We start from the raw sequence: 19177 nt of genomic DNA on the forward strand, positions 1-19177 counted from the left end.
TCAGTCAGAATTGCTGTTCCCAGGCCCGCTTCGAAGAAAAAAAAAGTTCATAAAAATAATTAGTAAGGAATGGGGATTGCAATTTGAATTTTTTTTTAGCTGTAACTTTTGGCCATAAGAAATGTAAGAAAAAAAAAGTGAAAAATAGACATGTATTTCCTATTTTTGTTAGATTTTCTCCTGTTTTCATTAAAAAAAAAAAAAAAGAATATTAAAGTGACTAAAAACGTAACCCCATCTATGGCGAAAAAAGAGGCAAAAACTATTTGAATGTATCCAAATGAGAACATTTATTACAGCCGTTAAAAGCACATGTGTCATGATCCATGCTGGATCATGACAGATAAAAGCACTAGTAACCTTTTTTTTCCTCACTGTGTGGTTTCAGTTCTAGTTTTGCCCCCCCCGGTGGCCATTAGGGTCAATGCATTATGGTTACTTTAGTTTAGTGCACATGATTATAAAGCAGGTGTGATTGCTCTGGCTCTGCTATAAAAGAGTGTCAGGTGTTGCAATCACTGTTAGTGATATTGCTCATTTCCAACCTAGACTGGTGAAGGAAGGAGAGAGAGAGTTCCTGGCAGCTCAGTCAGAGTCCTGGTGTGGAAGGAGTCAGAGAGGAGTTCCTTGCAGCTCTGACAAAGCTTGGTGAAGGAGCAGCTATTCAAGAGGAAAGCTGCATTCTGGTGGTGGACTCTGTTGCTGGGAGCAATAGCAACAGAGCAAAGCTAAGTGTTGTTACCCCTGTTTTGTAACTTTCCTTTTGTGTGTTTCAGTGCAGTGGTGGGATTAGTTTCTGCACCCTCCGTTTCATTAGAAAGGGCTAGGTGCAGGGCGAGCTAGGGAAAGGTTCCGGCTCGGCGACAGGTGAGGAGCCTGTATAGGGAACGTTAGGAGTGTGAGGGACACTGACACAGGGGAGTGCAGGAGGTCTCCACGTCCCTCTTCCCTATCGCAGGGCCCATGGTTGTAACTGTTTCCCCTTGTCCGTGTCTTGTTGTTTTAGTTACCGGCCTGCGGGTCGTGTCACACAGGACAGTTACACGTGCCGTGTCTTGTTGTTTTAGTTACCGACCTGCGGGTCGTGTCACACAGGACGGGTCCACGTGACAACATGTATGATAAAACCCTTGTGCCTGGTTAGGAAAAGGGGAAATGGCCCAGATCTAAATATGGTAAGTTAAGAAAAAAAAAAAAAACAATTCTCAAAAAATACATTTTCCATAAAATCTTTATTAAAGCAATAGCTTGTTTTCTGATGATGCATCCCTACGGTTGTGTTCACACTGTAACACTGTATTTTTTTCTTTTTTTTTTCTGCTTGTTTTGCTGTGAAAAAGCGTTTTACATCATCATTATTCCTGAAGTCTTGTGCACACGTTGCTTATTTTTTCTTTGCAGATTTTCAGCAGTTTCCTATGTGCAGCATATTAGTTCTTTCAGCGTTTTCTGCAGTTCTAATGACTGGAAAAGAAATGCATAAACAATGTAAGCAAAAATGCGCATGATTTTGCAGTGTTTTTCCTGCCAAGAGACTTTTTTTTCTGATGCAGAAATGTGTGCAGCAAATACTTAATGTGTGCACATCTCCTAAGGCCATGTTCACACGCAGCGGTTTTTTTTTTTTTGTACAAATTAAAAGCTGCTTTTTACAGTAGTAGCAAAAGCTACGAGATTTCAGAAATCTGCAGCACGCGATTGGTTTTATTTTCCTTTTTAAATATTTTTATTACATTTTTTTTATTTTTTTTTATACAACTGGGAGGTGGAAAGGGAGGGGAGGTTTTATTTTCCCGACTGAATTTGAGGACTGCTGCGGTTTTAAAAATCCGCAACAAGTCACTTCCTTAAGCTTTTTCGCACCCATAGAAAGCAAGGAGAAAGTGAAAAAAAAAAACCGCTACATTTTTGGTAAATAAAACTAACTTTATTAGACCTGTGCTGCGGAAAAAATCACACATGTATTCTGCACTAAAAAAAAAAGGTTGCAAAAACATCTAAAGAAAATAAAAAGCTGCAAAACCTGCAGAAATAACCACTGCAATAATGTTGCGTGTGAACACCGCCTAATTAGTAGGATAGAACCTTGGAGTAATATGGAGACGTTCATCAGAAGATAAGTTCATTTTTTTGAGCAAGAATTAGATTTGATGCATTTAGTTAGCGCACATCGGGCTCCGGGGGGGGATTCCGGATTGTAGTTGTGTGGGAATCACAGATGCTGTTCACAAACAGACGCCACAATCTGAAGAGCGCTGAATGCCGGAGAGAAGAGCAAATAATATACAGTTGCGGGGTACTTGATTTCCCCGAACGTCTCGCTGTGTGCGCTCGGCGGTGTACTGTGTTATTAAAATCTAATCACACTAAATCTGCGCTCTCTCTCATTACTGGTCACGTTTCATGGGAAACTTAATCAAGCAATTAATAAGCAGCGCTCCTTGGTTTTCAGATTTCAACTTTTATTTATTATTATTTTTTTTTTCTCTCTATTGTTTTGACATAGAAGTGTGTTCAGGCAGATCAGACCTGAAGCTTTACATAAGTGACCTGACGTGTGATTATAAAATAGACTTCCTCTGCTACTGGTGTAGAATTGTAAGGGAGAAGGTGAGCTGTGCCATCGCCTATTGTGGATGGTGGATCCTGTGTTACCTACTGTTTATAGGAGTGCTATCAGTCATACAGGAGGAGGAGGTGAGCTGTGACATCATCTATTGTGAATGGTGGATCCTGCTCTATCAACTGTAAATAGAGGTGTGATCAGTCATTGTACAGGAAGAGGAGGAGGTGAGCTGTGATATCACCTATTGTGAATGGTGGATCCTGTGTTACCTACTGTATATAGAGGTGCTATCAGTCATACAGGAGGAGGAGGTGAGCTGTGACATCACCTATTGTGAATGGTGGATCCTGCTTTATCAACTGTAAATAGAGGTGTGATCAGTCATTGTACAGGAAGAGGAGGAGGTGAGCTGTGATATCACCTATTGTGAATGGTGGATCCTGTGTTACCTACTGTATATAGAGGTGTTATCAGTCACTGTATCAGAGGGGAAGGAGGAGGTGAGCTTTCACATCACAAATTTTGAATAATTGATATACTATATATAGACATGTACTCAGATATGTTTGTGATGATAATGAAACTGCTGAAAAATAATCTTTGCAGAACAAGAGGTATGAATCTGTTATTAAGCTTGGCGGCCAGTGTGAGATTTTTATTATATAGGTATTGATATGAAATAAACCGTAATCAGAAATCATGTCATTGCAGCTGTGCGTGATGTGATGGGAGCTGGCTGACTTCTCTTTCCAATAAGCCGGCTCCTTCTCTACTACGGCCGTTACACAGACAAAGTGGTTGTGCTACCTACTGAAAGAGCAGTCCGCTGGCCGCCTTCAGACACAGCTTTGATGATGTACGTAAGAAATGGTTTTTGGTGTTGTGCGTGCTGCGGAAAGTGTCGGTAACTTAGTATTTGTGGAACAGCTGAGCTGTGATACCAGCTAATGATTGAACATGATGTTTTTCTGCAGATACGTTTATATCCCAATGGGCGGCTCACACTCGGGGCCGGGAGGAATTCTGCTATCCACGGCTTCCACCTTTATCTTTGTGAGTTGCTGGCACGGAGGCCATGAATATCTCTGGTACTGGGCAGCACTCAACTGGATTGGCATCATAGCGGAGTATGGATTCAAAAAACTCCTCTCTCTACCAGCTCTTCAGGACAATATCGTAAGTATGAAAGACTCTAATGATGATGGCACAGCACAAAAGCCATTGCGTAAGGACAGGAAGGAGGTGAGCTGTGACATCACCTATTGGGAATGGTAGATCATGTGTTATCTACTGTACATAGAGGTGTTATCAGTCATTGTAATCCTGTCTGTGATGATAATGAGACTGCTGAAAAGTCATCTATACAGAACAGGGAGTATGAGTTTAGTATAAGGTCTAGCTGAAAGTGTGTAAATTACAGGACTACAGGTTTTTGGTTTTTTTTCATATATACAGTGGCTTGTAATAGTTTGGGCACCCCTGGTCAAAATTACTGTTATTATGAACAGTTAAGCAAGTTGAAGATGAAATGATCTCTATAAGAGCTAAAGTTAAAGATGACACATGTCCTTTGTATTTTAGGAATTATATATAGTCATTTTTTACATTTTAAAAATTACAAAAAGGAAAATTGTCCAATTTACAAGTTTGTGCACCCTGCTTGGTTAATATCTAGTAGCACCCTCTTTTGCAAGTATCACAGCTTGTAAAAGCTTTTCGTTGCCAGACAAGAGTCTTTCAATTCTTGTTTGAGGGATTTTCATCCATTCTTCCTTGGAATATTCGTCCAGTTCTGTGAGATTCCTGGGTTGTCTTGCATCCTGCACCCATTGGCTGCAACACAACCCTAGAGTATCCACCCCCATGCTTAATGGTTGGCGAGATGTTCTTTTCCTGAAATTCTGTGCCCTTTTTTCTCCACACATATCTTTGATCATTGTGGCCAAAGAGTCCTATATTCAACCTCCTCAGTGAACAGGACTTGTTTCCAAAATGCATCAGGCTTGTTTAGATGTTCTTTTGCATACTTTTGATGCTGAATTTGATGGTGAAGATGTAGGAGAGGTTTTCTGAACAGTAGAACAATGTACTACAACTCCAGAGTCTGCTAAATCTTTTGTAGTCTAGCGGGGGTTCTGATTTGCCTCTCTAGCAATCCTACGAGCAGCTCTCACTGAAACTTTGCTTGATCTTCCAGACCTTATCTTGACCTCCACTGTTCCTGATAACTGCCATTTCTTAATTACATTTTGAACTGAGGAAAGGGCAACTTTAAAGCGCTTTGCTATCTTCTTATAGCCTTCTGCTGCTTTGTGGGCCTCCACCATTTTCATTTTCAGACTTTAGAAGAACCCATGACTGCTGTTTTTTGGCACAAGGTTGGCGGAGGCTGGGTTTTTATAAAGCTGGGAAATTTGCATCACCTGGCCTTTCTTTATGATGACAGTGAACAAGCAATAAGCCTAACAGGCTAATTAAGGTCTGAAACCTTGGTCAAAGTTATGTGAGCACCCAAATCTCCAAGAGAAATTGGCGATCATCTCCAGTGTGTTTCTTGTGATCCATATACCGGTTATAAAACCTCTCTGAATAACTGTTACTAGTGTAAGGTGGCTGTAAGACACCTAGTGGATGGCGAGATAAACCTGGAGAAATGCTTTAACACATATAGGACTAAAAGGGGTTTATCGGCCATGACAGCTTGATAGTGAGCAGCTAAATAGTGAGCTGCTGCTGAGTTGGGAGAGACGGCTGCTCACCATATCTCCAACTCTGGGTGTGGTTCACGTTGTAAATTGATACCTGTTTGTCTCACACCTGTCTATGGGTATGGAGATGTGCAGATCTTCTGGATTGAGTGCCTTTGCTAAAGGACTAATAAATTGGACTCTAAGCCAGGCAGACTATCCAGTACTATTGTATGGACTTGTTGCTTCATGTTTTACTTTTTGCTGAACAAAGGCTGTATTAAAGTTTACTTGTGATGTGGTTTATGAGGATTGAAATAAACCAGCCGGACTTTAAATAGAAATGGTTCCTGTGATACCTCAGATCGCATCTAAGTGAGTTCCCAAGGAATGCGTGACTGCTACAGAGGCGCTGCTTATCGTGGGTGAGGGCAGATATAAGCCAGAGAGCAATGTCAGACAGCTTGGAGGACCTGATTAAATACCTGGTGCAAGCCAAGAAGGAGCAGCAGCAACAGCTGGCAAAATAGGAGTCAGATAAGCTGTAAATGCAACAGCTCCAGCAGCAGCAGTACCAATAACAGCAGCAGCAGATTGAATCAATCACAGAGGCAGTTAACGGCACGGCGGCAGCTCCGGCTCCAAGGTCAGCTGATGATTTTTCAGTCCAGAAGGCGGTGAGGAGAACCTTGCAGAAAATGATTACAGGAGAAAGCATAGAGGCATTTTTAACCAATTTTTAAAGAGTAGTGGGCTGATATCCTGGTGCCATATTTAACGTGGGAGCCACAAAAGGCCTACTATGTTTATGTCTTACAGGACGGCAAAGAATATGCAAAAAAGAGAACAGAAATTTTGACGCGCTTGGGGCTAACAAAGTCTGTTAGGGCACATCAGGTCCATTGCTGAGCATATCGCCGTGACAGACCCCCTCGCTCCCATATAATAGCTCTGCTTCACCTCGTCAAAAAGCTGTTTAATCCAGAGTTCCCTACCCCAGTGCAGACGGTAGCACGAATTGTAATGCCCTGGTTCATACATTCTGAGCCGGATGCAGACTTTGGTTGCTCAGGGAGATGCTCGGAACGCAGAGGACTTGGTCAGACTGGTCAAAAGGTGTTAGGGGGTTCCTTGGGGAGGCAACCTACTCCATACTGGGGATCCCATCAGGGGGCAAAGGCCATAAAGGGGATGTGCATTCAAGGTCCATGGGGATGGAGGTCATGCCAGGGGTCTCATCCGCGGGTGTAATTTGCTGGAGATTTCATGACCAAGGTCATATAGCTGCCCATTGTCCTCTCACCTGATTCTACTAATATCTGGCTTGCAGTGTGGACTGTCCACCCTTAGAAGGGCCTCAAGCTTGTAATGTAAAAAGTGAATGGTTTGCAAATGACTGGACTACTAGACTCAGGGAGTTTGGTGACCCACGTGAGGGCCACACTCCTTCTCCAATTGGTTCTTGGGAAGACGATGGTGTCTGCTGCATTCATGGGGATGCTAAAGACTTTCCGGTGGCCAAAGTGGTCATGAGACATCCCGAGGTACTGAGTCCAATGAGGTCAGTGTGGTCCAGGATTTATTGCACCCAATTATCATAGGCTTGGACTTTGTGTTTTTTGGGACTTGTGGGAGAGGGGCGGAGTCCTCGATTGCTCGGGTAAGAGACGGGGTGGCTCTAAAAAAGTCTCAATAAACCCCAAAGCCTGACAGGATTCCCTTCTGTGTAATAGTGAGAGATGAGGAGGTAGTATGTTCTGAAGCTGACATCCCTGAGGTAGGGGTGACCGAAGAAAATATTGGGTCCGCCGAACATAGGTACCTAACTCTAAAAGAAGCGTTCAATGCAGTAAAGATTATAAACGGCATCGCATAGATGCAGAGGACTGACTTTATATAGAAACAGTTCCTGTGATACCTCAGATCGCTCCCAAGTGAGGAGCATTGTTACACTAGCTACTTAGATAAGTTACACACCCACATAATCATGTTCAGAAAATAAAATATGAAAAGCTACAATCGCAGAAATTAATAGATTAGATAAAAAAAGAGTAAATATTTGGTTTCAGTGATAAAGTAAATGTATAATGTGTAATTTTTTTTAACTCTTCATAGTGTGAAAGTTAGAATAAAAAGGGTCTTGAGCTGTATTTCAAAAAAAGGAGACCTCTTAAGCCGAGAAATATACACACCGTAATAGTTATTTCCACCTTTTGGACTATTCTGAGTTACGTTACTGTTATAAATCACGAGCCCACTCCTGGCAAATGTTTATATTGAGTAGGACAACGACCGACTTCTGAAACCCAAAATGAGAAAAAAAAATTAAAATAAAAATGTTTTGTCTAAAAGAAAAAGTTTTACAAAAAACTTTTTCCTTGAATAGAGTTTGGAAAAAAAAGATTTGTAGGACCGTGGGTCCAACGGCCATATTGGTAGTCTGTCCAGAGCCTTTTAAACCATCTACAGGCGACATCCCTGGCGGCTCTTCTAAATAGTTGACTCACGACATCATTGTATTGCAGAACGATGGACGCGTGGCGGTCTACTATTAAGAAGAGGCGCCAGGGATGCCTTAGGTGGTGCTAGGTTTGTAGTGCTCTGATTCAGTGGCTATGGACTACCGATATGGCCGAGGGACTCGGAATGCTGCAAATCTTTTTCGCTCAACTCTACGTAAAGCTGCTAAGCTTTCCCGCTCGATAACCGGCTTTGTTCAACGTGAGAGGTTCCCTAAATAGTCGACTTTTCTTTATTTAGCTTATGTATAAAATGGTTATAATGTTCATTAACTGAAAAGTGTAAATGTCCTATAAAACCACAATAATAATGGGAGAAGCTTTTTGGAGTGAATCGTACATAGTCACTTTTCTGTGCGTAGCTGCTGAAGTTCTTAAGGGAGATGTTAAAATGGAAATGATGCGTTAAATGGAGGGTTTCTAGTAGAAAAAGCGTACGAAATCTTAAAGCCGTTGCTGCAAATAAGTAAAAATGAAATATCGATTTCAGATTTTACCATATTAAAGGTTTTATAACATTTACTATCTCTGTGCAGCTGTCAGGTTGGAGTAGGTAGAGCCGATGGCCAGTCCGAGCATTGCTTTGCGATCCTCGCCCGAGATATATGGACCCAGTGGTTATGATGGGGATCACAGCCTGTCAAATCTTTCTTTCTTGAAAAATTAAAGTCCTTAACTGGTTTGCAAAAGAAGTACCTAAGGACACATATGAATATGTTTTCCCGGGAATATGAACTCAGCCTTCCCCTAGTAGATGAAAGTACTTACTACTTGTCACATTTTATATTTTTATATGCTGCTTGTTCACATCCTGGGTTTAAAGATCTATGTGGCAGATGAAGGAGATTGAACTTGTTTTCTGTAGCAGCGGAGTGACATATCAAGGCAGCGGGAAAGCGACTCTACAAATGGACTCTCTAAGGTGAAAATTGGAGATCAAACATTTCGTATTGATTAAGGGTCTCGAGAAATGTTTTTCGCTGCATGTTGGTAGATATTATTGTCAGAGTCGGATCATGTCTGTTTCTACATTTCCTGGGCATCCAAACCAATTGAGGCAAATAAAGGAGAAAGATCAAATTATTTACAAAAAATATATATTTTATTAAATCTGATTAAAAACTCAAATTAACAACAACATAATAAATAGGATACCAAAAAGTCGGGACAATACGACACAATGAAGCACCCAGAAGGTATGGCCCCAAAGGATACAATATATAAAGGTATGCGTATAAAGATGAAACGCATAAATACCCAACTAGCCTATTTAGAATGACAAGGGATATATAATCATAGATAATAATTGAATGTAATACCATCCATATAAATGTATGAATGGCTGTGGCGCTCAACAGAATAGACTAAGCACCATCAGCAAAAAAATATACAAGTACAAAAGATCCCTTAATCAAAAGCCATCAAAGACTACAAAAGAATATAATATGGCCATTACCTGCAGTCATGATGGAATGGGAGACAGCCACCTGTGATGAAACACCTCGACGCGCGTTTCATCGTCGCTTGCAGTTTCGTCAGGAGGTCATTTCCTGGGCATCATCTGTTCCGTATTCTGAGAAGGGGAGAAACAATACTGTTATAATGCAATACCATACACAACCCATGGACAAGGGTGACGCTGTTTTTGCATATATAAACAGACTGTTTATTTTTTATGGATGATAACCCCTTTAATTATTGATAAATTAGTAATACGTATTACTACCAGTGTTCTATATGATTTTGACACAGCCGTCTCAAACTGATGTTTTGACTCTCAGCTCCTAATAAATTTACTCAAATAGCCTCTTCAAAAATGGAAAGAATCGGGTTTCTAGTGCCACCTATTGCAGGTATCAATCCTAAAAGTTAATGAACACTCATATTAGAGTATTGATACATGATTTCGTATAATAAGCCCAACCAGAAACTGTTATGAATGAGTCACCGTAGGAGGCAAAAACAGAAATACAAGCTAAGTCCAGAAAACCAGAGAAGTTGGCAACTATCAGATTGCAGACCCCTGAACCTATCAACACAACTAGCAGTAGCCGTGGGGGGTTCCTACGATGCCCTAGACCCCTTGATCACAGCCGGAGAACTAAATAGGCCTAAAGAAAGAAAGGGGAAATCTAAACTGCCCCAGAGCAGACCCCAACGCAATAGGCAGCCCTCAACATATAATGACGTGAAGCAAGATGAAAACACTAACACAGACAGAAAGATAGACTGAGCAAAGCCGGGGCCCAAAACTACCTAGATAGGAAAGGACAGGAAGGCTGCTGTCTGCAATCTGCCAAAACCCTATCAAAGACATAAGCCAACAAGCTGATATGAAAAAGGCCCTGAAGCAGCTAGGCTTCAAAAACTAAATCAGCACTCAGGTATTTTCAGAAGACAGAGCTAAAGGAATTCAGCACACCCCAGCAGGGAATGGCAGAAATCCAGAAAAACAAAGCAAAACAAAGTCAAAGCACAAATGCAAAAAGCCGAGCAGCAAACTTAGCTTTAGAGGAGCAGGAATTCAGACTGGTCTCCAAGGATCCCACAGAGAAATCACCCGCAGGGCAGAAGGGCGTCGGCAGCCTTATATCCAGTCAGTAACTCCACTCAGCCAGTCATCATCATCAGCCTCAGGTGTTTGATAATCAGGCTCACTACCTTTCTCTACCAGAAGAGGGAGTTCCTCGGGCCTCAGTAGTGAAGGGGAAAATGAACTCACAACAAGAAACCCCATTTGCAGGCTGCTGTTTCAGTATCGTTTCCCCTCATCAGTGCAAAATAGGAGATTGGCTATTTGAGATGACTTTTACAAAGGTTTAGAAGCTAAAATTTCTCTATGTTGCAAGACCTGCTTTGCACTCAGGAGGGGCAAGAACCCCGAAACAGCTGTCTACAAATGGAGTTTCTAGTTTTGCTTTACTGAATATCCTACGTCACATGGTAACGCTCTTTTTGAATACTGGCATTGTTGACTCCAATAGATATCACTAGAGATCCTATTTTCATAATCTGTTTGCATATCTTTTTGCTAAGGATTGCATGGCCTATAAGACTTTTCCCCCTAGACGTCCTAATAAATTTGGCACATGTGAAGCAGCAATAACTAAACTGAAATGTCTGCCTGCTATGTGCGGACACGGATTTGACGTATTTGCTGCTGTTTTTCCCAATAAATCTGACCACTTATCTCTCCACACTTCAAAAGTGGCGAGACGTGTACAGAGTCACAAACTTTAGCAAAAATTTGACATTCACCAAAATGTACTCTCTTTTTTTTTTACTCAACCAAAGTGGCACAACCTCCCAATTTCCCAATATCTTTCATATTCCACTGTAGAAAGAGCGTATGGAATACAAAAACACTCAACTTGCAGGGCAGCAGTCCCAGATGTTGGATGCTTGGGAAAATTTAGGTATTAGTGGGTAGCAAATATTGAGCCAGGTACTGCGATGGCTTGGGCAGCAGTCACACTCGTATCCTGGTGCCTGAGGGAAGCTGAAGGCCATTCTGCTACGTAATAACACACCAGCATTATACATGACATATGGTAGTAAAGAGCCCTGTTAAATATTTTTGGGACACCTGAGCTAAGTTGCACCTCTTATTATTGCATTGGGTGCCAAAAAAAAAGTCCTACTTAGAACGCCATTTTCAGACAGCTGTTTCATGGTTCTTGCCCATCATCGGTGCAAAGTAGGAGATTCCCGAAGAGCCTTTACCTCTTACACCAAATAAGGAGATTCCCCAAGGAGAAACTTTACTCCTTAGACCTCTTATACCAAAGTAGGAGATTCTCCTAGATGAAACTTTACCTCTTAGACCAAAGTAGGAGATTCCCCAAAATGATGAACTTTACCCCTTAGACTTCTTAGATGAAAGTAGGAGATTCCTGAAAAAGAAACTTTAACCCTTAGACTTCTTAAACCAAAGTAGGAGACTCCCTAAGATGAAATTGTACCCCTTAAACCTCTTAGACCAAAGTGGGAGATTCCCCAATAAGAAACTTTACTCCTTAGACCTCATTTAAAGTCCTGTTACCAAGACAACCAGACTATTGCTTTGTACTGCTGAGGGGCAAGAACCCCTAAACCGCTGCCTACAAATGGAGTTCTGGTTTGGTTTTACGATACAATTTTGTAGACACTGAACCAGCAGGAGATTTCTAGGAAATGTGAGATTTTACAGCTTATTAGCTAACAGGTTGCCATCTTCTCTGGACGTGACTAATTAATAAACAGTGATCGAAGCCCAAATCAGTGTCAAGATAAGAAAAGGATAATATTTGCACACTCGCTCAGCCATGCTCGTATAGTTAATATAGAGGTGTTGTTCAAAAGCTGAGTTATCTAGTGGCCCAGGAGCAGTATCTACCCGAGGTTGTTTGTTCCTGGCACGTGTCATATCCGTTTTAACCGTGCCAATAAAAAGAGTTTCACTTCCTTCTTTATGTGAAGCATAAAAGAAACAAGTCAGATGTGTGTAACTTTATAATTGCTGCTCGGATAAGACACGAGGACGGCGCACAAGTAGCGCAGAGGCGCTTTGCACATTGAGGTCATCGAGGTGAAGATAATATTGATACACTGTTAGTTTTTATACACTGCCGGCGTCCTAGCCTGACTACTATGTTACAGTAATGAAATTGCTTCGCTGCCTCATTAGGTGGTTGCCGCTTCCACAACTCTTCAGAGAGCGTAAAAATACGATTCAAGGAACCAATTAGAGTTTCTAGCAGAAAAAAAACTGCCCAAAGCCAAAAATATGAAGAACCAACAGTAAAGAAAGAATACCATTATCACATAAACAAGCTCATGATTTACCTGAAGGAGAACAGAAGCTTCCCTTGTCTGTTGGATTCTTATAAATGTTAGAAAAGCGGCAAAAATTGTAATAATTGGATAAATGAATCTACAAGAGTCATAAATTCTACTTTGGTCCCCCAAATGTAAATTTCCAGATAGGTCTGTACACTCTGGCCAGGATTCATCATTTGCTTTTTTTATTTTAAGTCACTTTTCTTTTTTGTTTTGTGGTATTCGTTGCTGTTTTTTTTGGGTTTTTTTTGCATCAAATGCTTGGCGCACGTTCATGAATTTAGCACAATGTCAAAATCATCTTTATTCTCGTCTTTCAACCTCTTTTTTGCAACTTTTTAGCTAAAAAAAAAAAAAAAAAAAGTCACACATTTTACAAAATGTGCCAATAATTTCACAAAAGTTATTTTGGCAAGCATGATATCATTTCCATGGGGACTGGAGGACATTTCCCAAAAAATGTTGTGATTTTTCAAAAAGTTACAAAATGATGAATTGGGTGAAAACAGCCTGGAAACTCTTAACTGGCGAACATAAAAAAAAAAAGCTGACAGACACATGTAAAACCGACTTGGTGCAAATTAAAAGAATTAGGAGCAAATGAACAACACTAAAAACTAGCCAAAAAGAGTAGAATGAATGACAGACTGCGTAATGAATCAGACCCTATAGTTACACTCCTTAGGGTATGTGCACACGTAGTTTTTAGGTGCTGCGGATTTTGTAAAAGACCTGCGGTTTACCTGCGGATTAGGCTGCGGTTTATCACCTCTACAATGGAGGAGATGGTAAACCGCAGCGGAATCCGCAGAAAAGAAGTGACATGTCATTTCTTTTTGCGGATTTGAAGCCGCAGCAAAACCGCGTGGAAAATTCCGCAGCATATGCACAGCGGTTTCCATTTTACATAGAGTAAAATGGTACTGTACAACGCAGCAGATTCTGCTGCCGACCCGCAGGGCCAGAAACGCTGCGGATCCACAGCAAAATCCGCAGCTTTTGCACACACCCTTAGGGTACGTGCCTACGATCAGGAACTGCTGCAGTTTTGACGCTATGTATTTATGCAGCGTCAATCCCGCAGCGGCCAGCTGTTACAGCATAGTGGATGGGAGTTCTAGAAATCCCATGTCCACTATGCATCCACAGTCGCTTACGGATCACCCACAGACACTCACATGCGGCACGTCTTGCGATAGCTGCTACTGCTCAGGCCATCTTGCTAGAGAAAAAAAAATTGTCTCCACTAAGATGGCGCCAACCGCGCCTGTACAGTAGCATCTATCGGCGCTGTGATTTTACTGTATGCGGCTGCTGAGATGTCGGGTTTTCAAGCATATGGATGTGCAAAAATTGGACGGCACTCACATGGTCCATATTTTTAATTGGATTGCATTTGTCGAATTTTAATCGCAAGTGGGAGAGAATGCTTAGAAATATATGCAGTGGGGGAAATAAGTATTTGATCCCTTGCTGATTTTGTAAGTTTGCCCACTGACAAAGACATGAACAGTCTGTAATTTTAACGGTAGGTTCATTTTAACATTGAGAGATAGAATATCAAAAAAAAAATCCAGAAAATCACATTGTATAAATTATATCAATTTATTTACATTTTGCAGTGAGAAATAAGTATTTGATCCCCTACCAACCATTAAGAGTTCTGGTTCCTACAGACCAGTTAGACGCTCCTAATCAATTCGTTACCTGCATTAAAGACAGCTGTCTTACAGAGTCACCTTTATAAAAGACTCCTGTCCACAGACTCAATTAAAGGGAATCTGTCACCCTTTTTTTGGCCTTTCATCTGCCAGCATAGACATCGGGGGCTTATCTACAGCATTCTGTAGTGATGTAGATAAGCCTCCGATGTAACCTGAAAGAGAAGAAAAACACGTTATATTATACTCACCGGGGTGGGCGGTCCGGTCCGATGGGTGTTGTGGTCCGGTCCAGCGCCTCCCTTCTTCATGCGCTGACGTCCTCTTCTCCCGTCCTGAAATGGCTCCGGCGCAGGCGCATTGCTCTGCCCTGTTGAGGGCAGAGCAGAATTCTGCAGTGCACAGGCGCCAGACCTCTCCCGACGCCTGCGCACTGCAGGACTCTGCTCTGCCCTCAACAGGGCAGAGCAGTGCGCCTGCGCCGGAGCCATTACAGGACGGGAGAAGAGGACGTCATCGCATGAAGAAGGGAGGCGCCGGACGGGACGGTAACACTCATCGGACCGGACCGCCCTCCTCGGTGAGTATAATATAACATGTTTTTCTTCTCTTTCAGGTTACATCGGGGACTTATCTACAGCATTACAGAATGCTGTAGATAAGCCCCCGATGTCTATGCCGGCAGATGAAAGGCCAAAAAAGGGTGACAGATTCCCTTTAAATCAGTCAGATTCTAACCTCTACAACATGGGCAAGACCAAAGAGCTTGATAAGGATGTCGGGGACAAGACCATAGACCTGCACAAAGCTGGAATGAGCTACAAATCCATAAGTAAGACGCTGTATAAGTCTAGACTGTTCATGTCTTTGTCAGTGGGCAAACTTACAAAATCAGCACGGGATCAAATACTTATTTCCCCCGACTGTATACTTACAAATTTGGTGATGTGTTCAATACTTATTTCACCTGCTGTATATGCAAACAAATAGGATCTGCTGATGACTATCTGAAGAACATGGAGTAGGAGTCTAATATTAGACCTAGTGGATGTAGGGATGTGAATCCTTGAATATGTTTTTGTTAAATACATTTAAAATAAAAACCTCATTTAAGTAATAGGTCATTTGATGGTGACCAGTGATCTTAAAACTTATAGCTTACCAACTAACTGCCCTAGACCATCAAGAATACTGACATTATTAACATGCTCCAGGGACTCCTTTTCTCTGTTAGCCGTTCAGATGTAGTAACTTTAACCCCGTCATTGCCGTAGACCATGACAGATACAGATATTTCCCCGTGCATCGCCATAGACGACTAGGAATAAAGGCATTAACCTCTTTACTGTCCTACACCTGCATGCCCATGTCCGCTGACTGCCCTGGGCACTAGCTACAAAAGCACAGGCTAAACATTAGCACCATGGCTCATGAGACGTTAGTTCGCCCCTGCTATTCCGTAAGGTCCAACGCTCGCTCTGCTGGTGCCTGCAAAGATCTACATTTTATTCTTTAAAGCCAAGCCATCATCAAAAAATTAATTACCTCTTGTTTAAATCACTTTTTTATTTTTGTATGTATTTTTTTTATCAATGTTTTTACTTTTTGTTAATATCACAATGTTTAAAAAAATGCAGGTTAATGATCTTGCAATTTTTTACACTGTCCACTGGGATTTTCTTAAATGTTATATATCCTGTTCTTTCAGGATGGGTTTTCATCAGGTTCATTATCATCAGAGGCAGTATTACAATGACCGGGTAACACCTGCATACACAGCTGATAACACAGGATCCACCAATAAGTGATATCACAGCTGACCTACTCCCCCTCCCTTAACAATAACCTTTACACACTCTCATTGGACACTTGATTATAAATGATAGGGTCGAGGTCTGTTCATTGTGGCTAATGTACATGTGTTGTTTTCTGAAATCACAGGAAGTTAGTTTCAAATGCCCCACAGTGTGAAAATTGCAATATATATTTATGTGTGTGCGTGTGTGTATTCATATATGTTGTTTTATGTATGTATATTTATTCAGCCCAGACATGTGGGTCTAAATAAATCTTACCAAGTTTTCACTTTGAAGAATATGGAGTGCTGGCTTCATTTTTGCTTCTTTATTTAATTTTGGGCAAGTATTGGACTTTTTTTTTTTTTTGCCTGGGAGGCCTGACACCCACTAGTGATCATTGTGCTGTTCCTATTTGTCTATATATATTAAAGATAGATAGATATACGGTGTATGTATATTGGGAGCGGTTGCCACACTTAGCTGCTTCCTCAGGTAGACACTAGAACCGTTCTGGTAGAGAATTACCTGCTTGTTTATTGGGGATGACATAAACTTTGGCAGGGTTCAGCAAAATAAACAGAGCCTTGCTGGCATAAGGGTAAAACAAGCAACACACAGTCCTTATGAGCCCATTCCCTGCAGGGTTCACCTGCAGTTATCCCACACAGCCCTTTAGCTCCTCCAAGAGCAATGTGGGAGTTCCTGCTTTCCCAATACACAACACCCACTGACTCTCATGGCCGGGTATTTAACACCCATGTGATGGTCACATGACCATGACATCACACAGGTCCTGTCAGGATTCTCCATGTGGAGATATGGTGTACTTCCACCCAACCACTAAAACCAGCCCATAACATACTTTCCTAATAACCTTCTCAGCACTTAGCATGCTGGAGGCAAAAACACTCTGGTTTTACATCAGTGACCGCAGTATGCGAAGTGACATGTATCTCCTTTCACATACTATGCCAGTGACTCTGTCACAATATATATATATAATACTCACTGGAGCCTTCAGTAGTTTAGAAATTCTTCTGTAGCCAATGCCTTCAGTATATTTTACAACAATAAGGTTGTGAAGGTATTGAGACAGCTCACTGGATTTACCCATCATGATATGTTTCTTGTGTGGCACAAGAAATAAAAGTTCTTTTTTTATACAAATTGTAATATGTTAAAAGAAACAAAAAAAATGACAATTTTGTTTAAATACATGTATCACTAAAGCCCAATTTAAACAATGGCTTTGCTCCATCCATGCAAATTTCAAGTGACATAAAGATATATTAAGACATTACCCATTACAGAACTTGGGACCTCCAATGACATGGTGCTAAAGGTGGAGGTTTATGCTAATCTTGCATTTTGTTTAGGGCTTCAATCAAACTGCACTCCTCCTTTTGCACAGCCCTCTAGCCAATTCTTCACTTTCTCCCTGCTTTCCTCATGCCACACTGCACAGACCCGATCACACCTATATACTATGTACACATAATGTCTGGAGCTCCACTTAACGGCTGATTCTACATCCTCCTTTTTATGTGTTAACAGGATCAGTGTTTGTCACCAAAGACGTACCGCCGGCTTCACGCTGCTCTGGCATCTGTTTCCATTGCTCTGTTGATTCTAACCAATCTCGTGTTCCTCGGAGGGGAGCAGGTCGGCAGGATATACCTTGAGCGAATATTTCTACAAGGTAAGTGACTCATGAATGTAATTTTATATTGAAACTTTTATATATTCAGACGTTTCTCTGCAATGATTTCTCCTTGCAGAAAATTTAAAATCTCACATAGAACTAAAAAATGGCTAACTAACCAGTTCCATTAATGGCTTCACAAACCGTTTTCTCAGCAAGGACTTTTGTAAAGTTGTTAAAGTATAAAGACTAACAAAAGTCACAGCAGAAGAGATTTCCAATAAATATATCAGCGGGAATCCCCGTTGTGCTGAAACCACTTTTTATATTTTCTTACCTGGAAAAGAAATTGTAGAACAGAGTTTTCAGAGTAGTTTTACCAATATAAAGTACCTTGATTTTCTTAAAGGCTTTGGGTACCTTTGACATGAAGAACATTATTTTTAAAACATATTAAGGGGTCACCTTTATTTAATATAATTGCAATAAGATTCACTCAGCAATCTTCATTTTTTCATTCATTTTTAGACCAGCTGATAAGTAATTTGCGACCTTATCCAAGTTTTAGACTTTTCTCTTTTGGGAGTTTCTCTCCAAGTAATATAGGCTGGATGTGATGTTTGTACAGTATGTATCTTTACTACTGGTGTTCTCATTAGCTTATATTTCAGCACAGCTTCTAACCTGTGCTTATTAACTTTTCATTTATCTTTAGTTAAGGTAATAAAATTACCATATATTTCAGTTTGCAAACTTAATTCCCTCATTCATTTTTAAACCAGCTGATGAGTAATTTGCAGCCTGGGCCAAGTTTTAGATTTTTTTCTTATGGGAGTGTCTCTCCCAGTAAGATAGGCTGGATGTGAGGTTTATGTGTATCATTACTACTGGTGTACTCATTAGCTCATATTTCAGCACATCTTCTGTCATGTGCTTGCTTGCCCTTCAGGTGCTTTTCTCTTTGTTTACAACTGGTTTTCTCTGCCCTTTCTGAGACAGTAGATGATTTCCTCGCTCTCCACTCTTGAGATCGGTGTACAACCCCTTCCTCCTCCCTGCTGCTGTTTCTAATATTGAAAGGAGGGAGAGCTGTCAAGAGCAGGAGCTCCGAAAGATTTATATCAGTTTTTCAGATCACTCCACTGAATAAAAGTCTTTTAAGACACTTCGCAGGAACAAAATGGTGCAACATTTAGGAAATAAATGAACAATTAAGAAAATATTATCTGAGGGTATGCAAAGCCTTTAAAGAGTTTTTATGAAGCCAGTGTTGGGATTGGTCGGGAGCTAGAGGGATCAGTAAATTGTCACTTGTCCCATGGATAGGTGATAACTTTCTAACTTTCACTTGAAATTCGTATGGATGGAGCAAAGCCACTGTTTAAATGAGGCTTTAGCGATATATGTATTTAAATAAAATGTTCTTTTTTTTGTTTCTTTTAACATATGACAATGTTTATAAAAAATAAATATTTTATTTCTTGT

The 19177-nt window shown here is 40.9% G+C and overlaps 1 protein-coding gene across 5 annotated transcripts in view; it reads left to right on the plus strand.

Moving 5' to 3' along the window:
* Window positions 1–19177, plus strand: part of HHAT (hedgehog acyltransferase) — a 355681-nt gene that overhangs the window by 188489 nt on the left and 148015 nt on the right. For all 5 annotated transcript variants that reach the window (XM_073553400.1, XM_073553397.1, XM_073553399.1 and 2 more), the window contains exons 10-11: window positions 3541–3742; window positions 17605–17749. In XM_073553400.1, the coding sequence (XP_073409501.1) occupies window positions 3541–3742; window positions 17605–17749 (347 nt within the window). The remainder of the gene's footprint in view (window positions 1–3540; window positions 3743–17604; window positions 17750–19177) is intronic.

This window comes from Dendrobates tinctorius, unplaced genomic scaffold (genome assembly GCF_039654945.1).
Source record: "Dendrobates tinctorius isolate UK_male_01 unplaced genomic scaffold, ASM3965494v1 ptg000201l, whole genome shotgun sequence".
Classification (NCBI taxonomy): domain Eukaryota; kingdom Metazoa; phylum Chordata; class Amphibia; order Anura; family Dendrobatidae; genus Dendrobates; species Dendrobates tinctorius.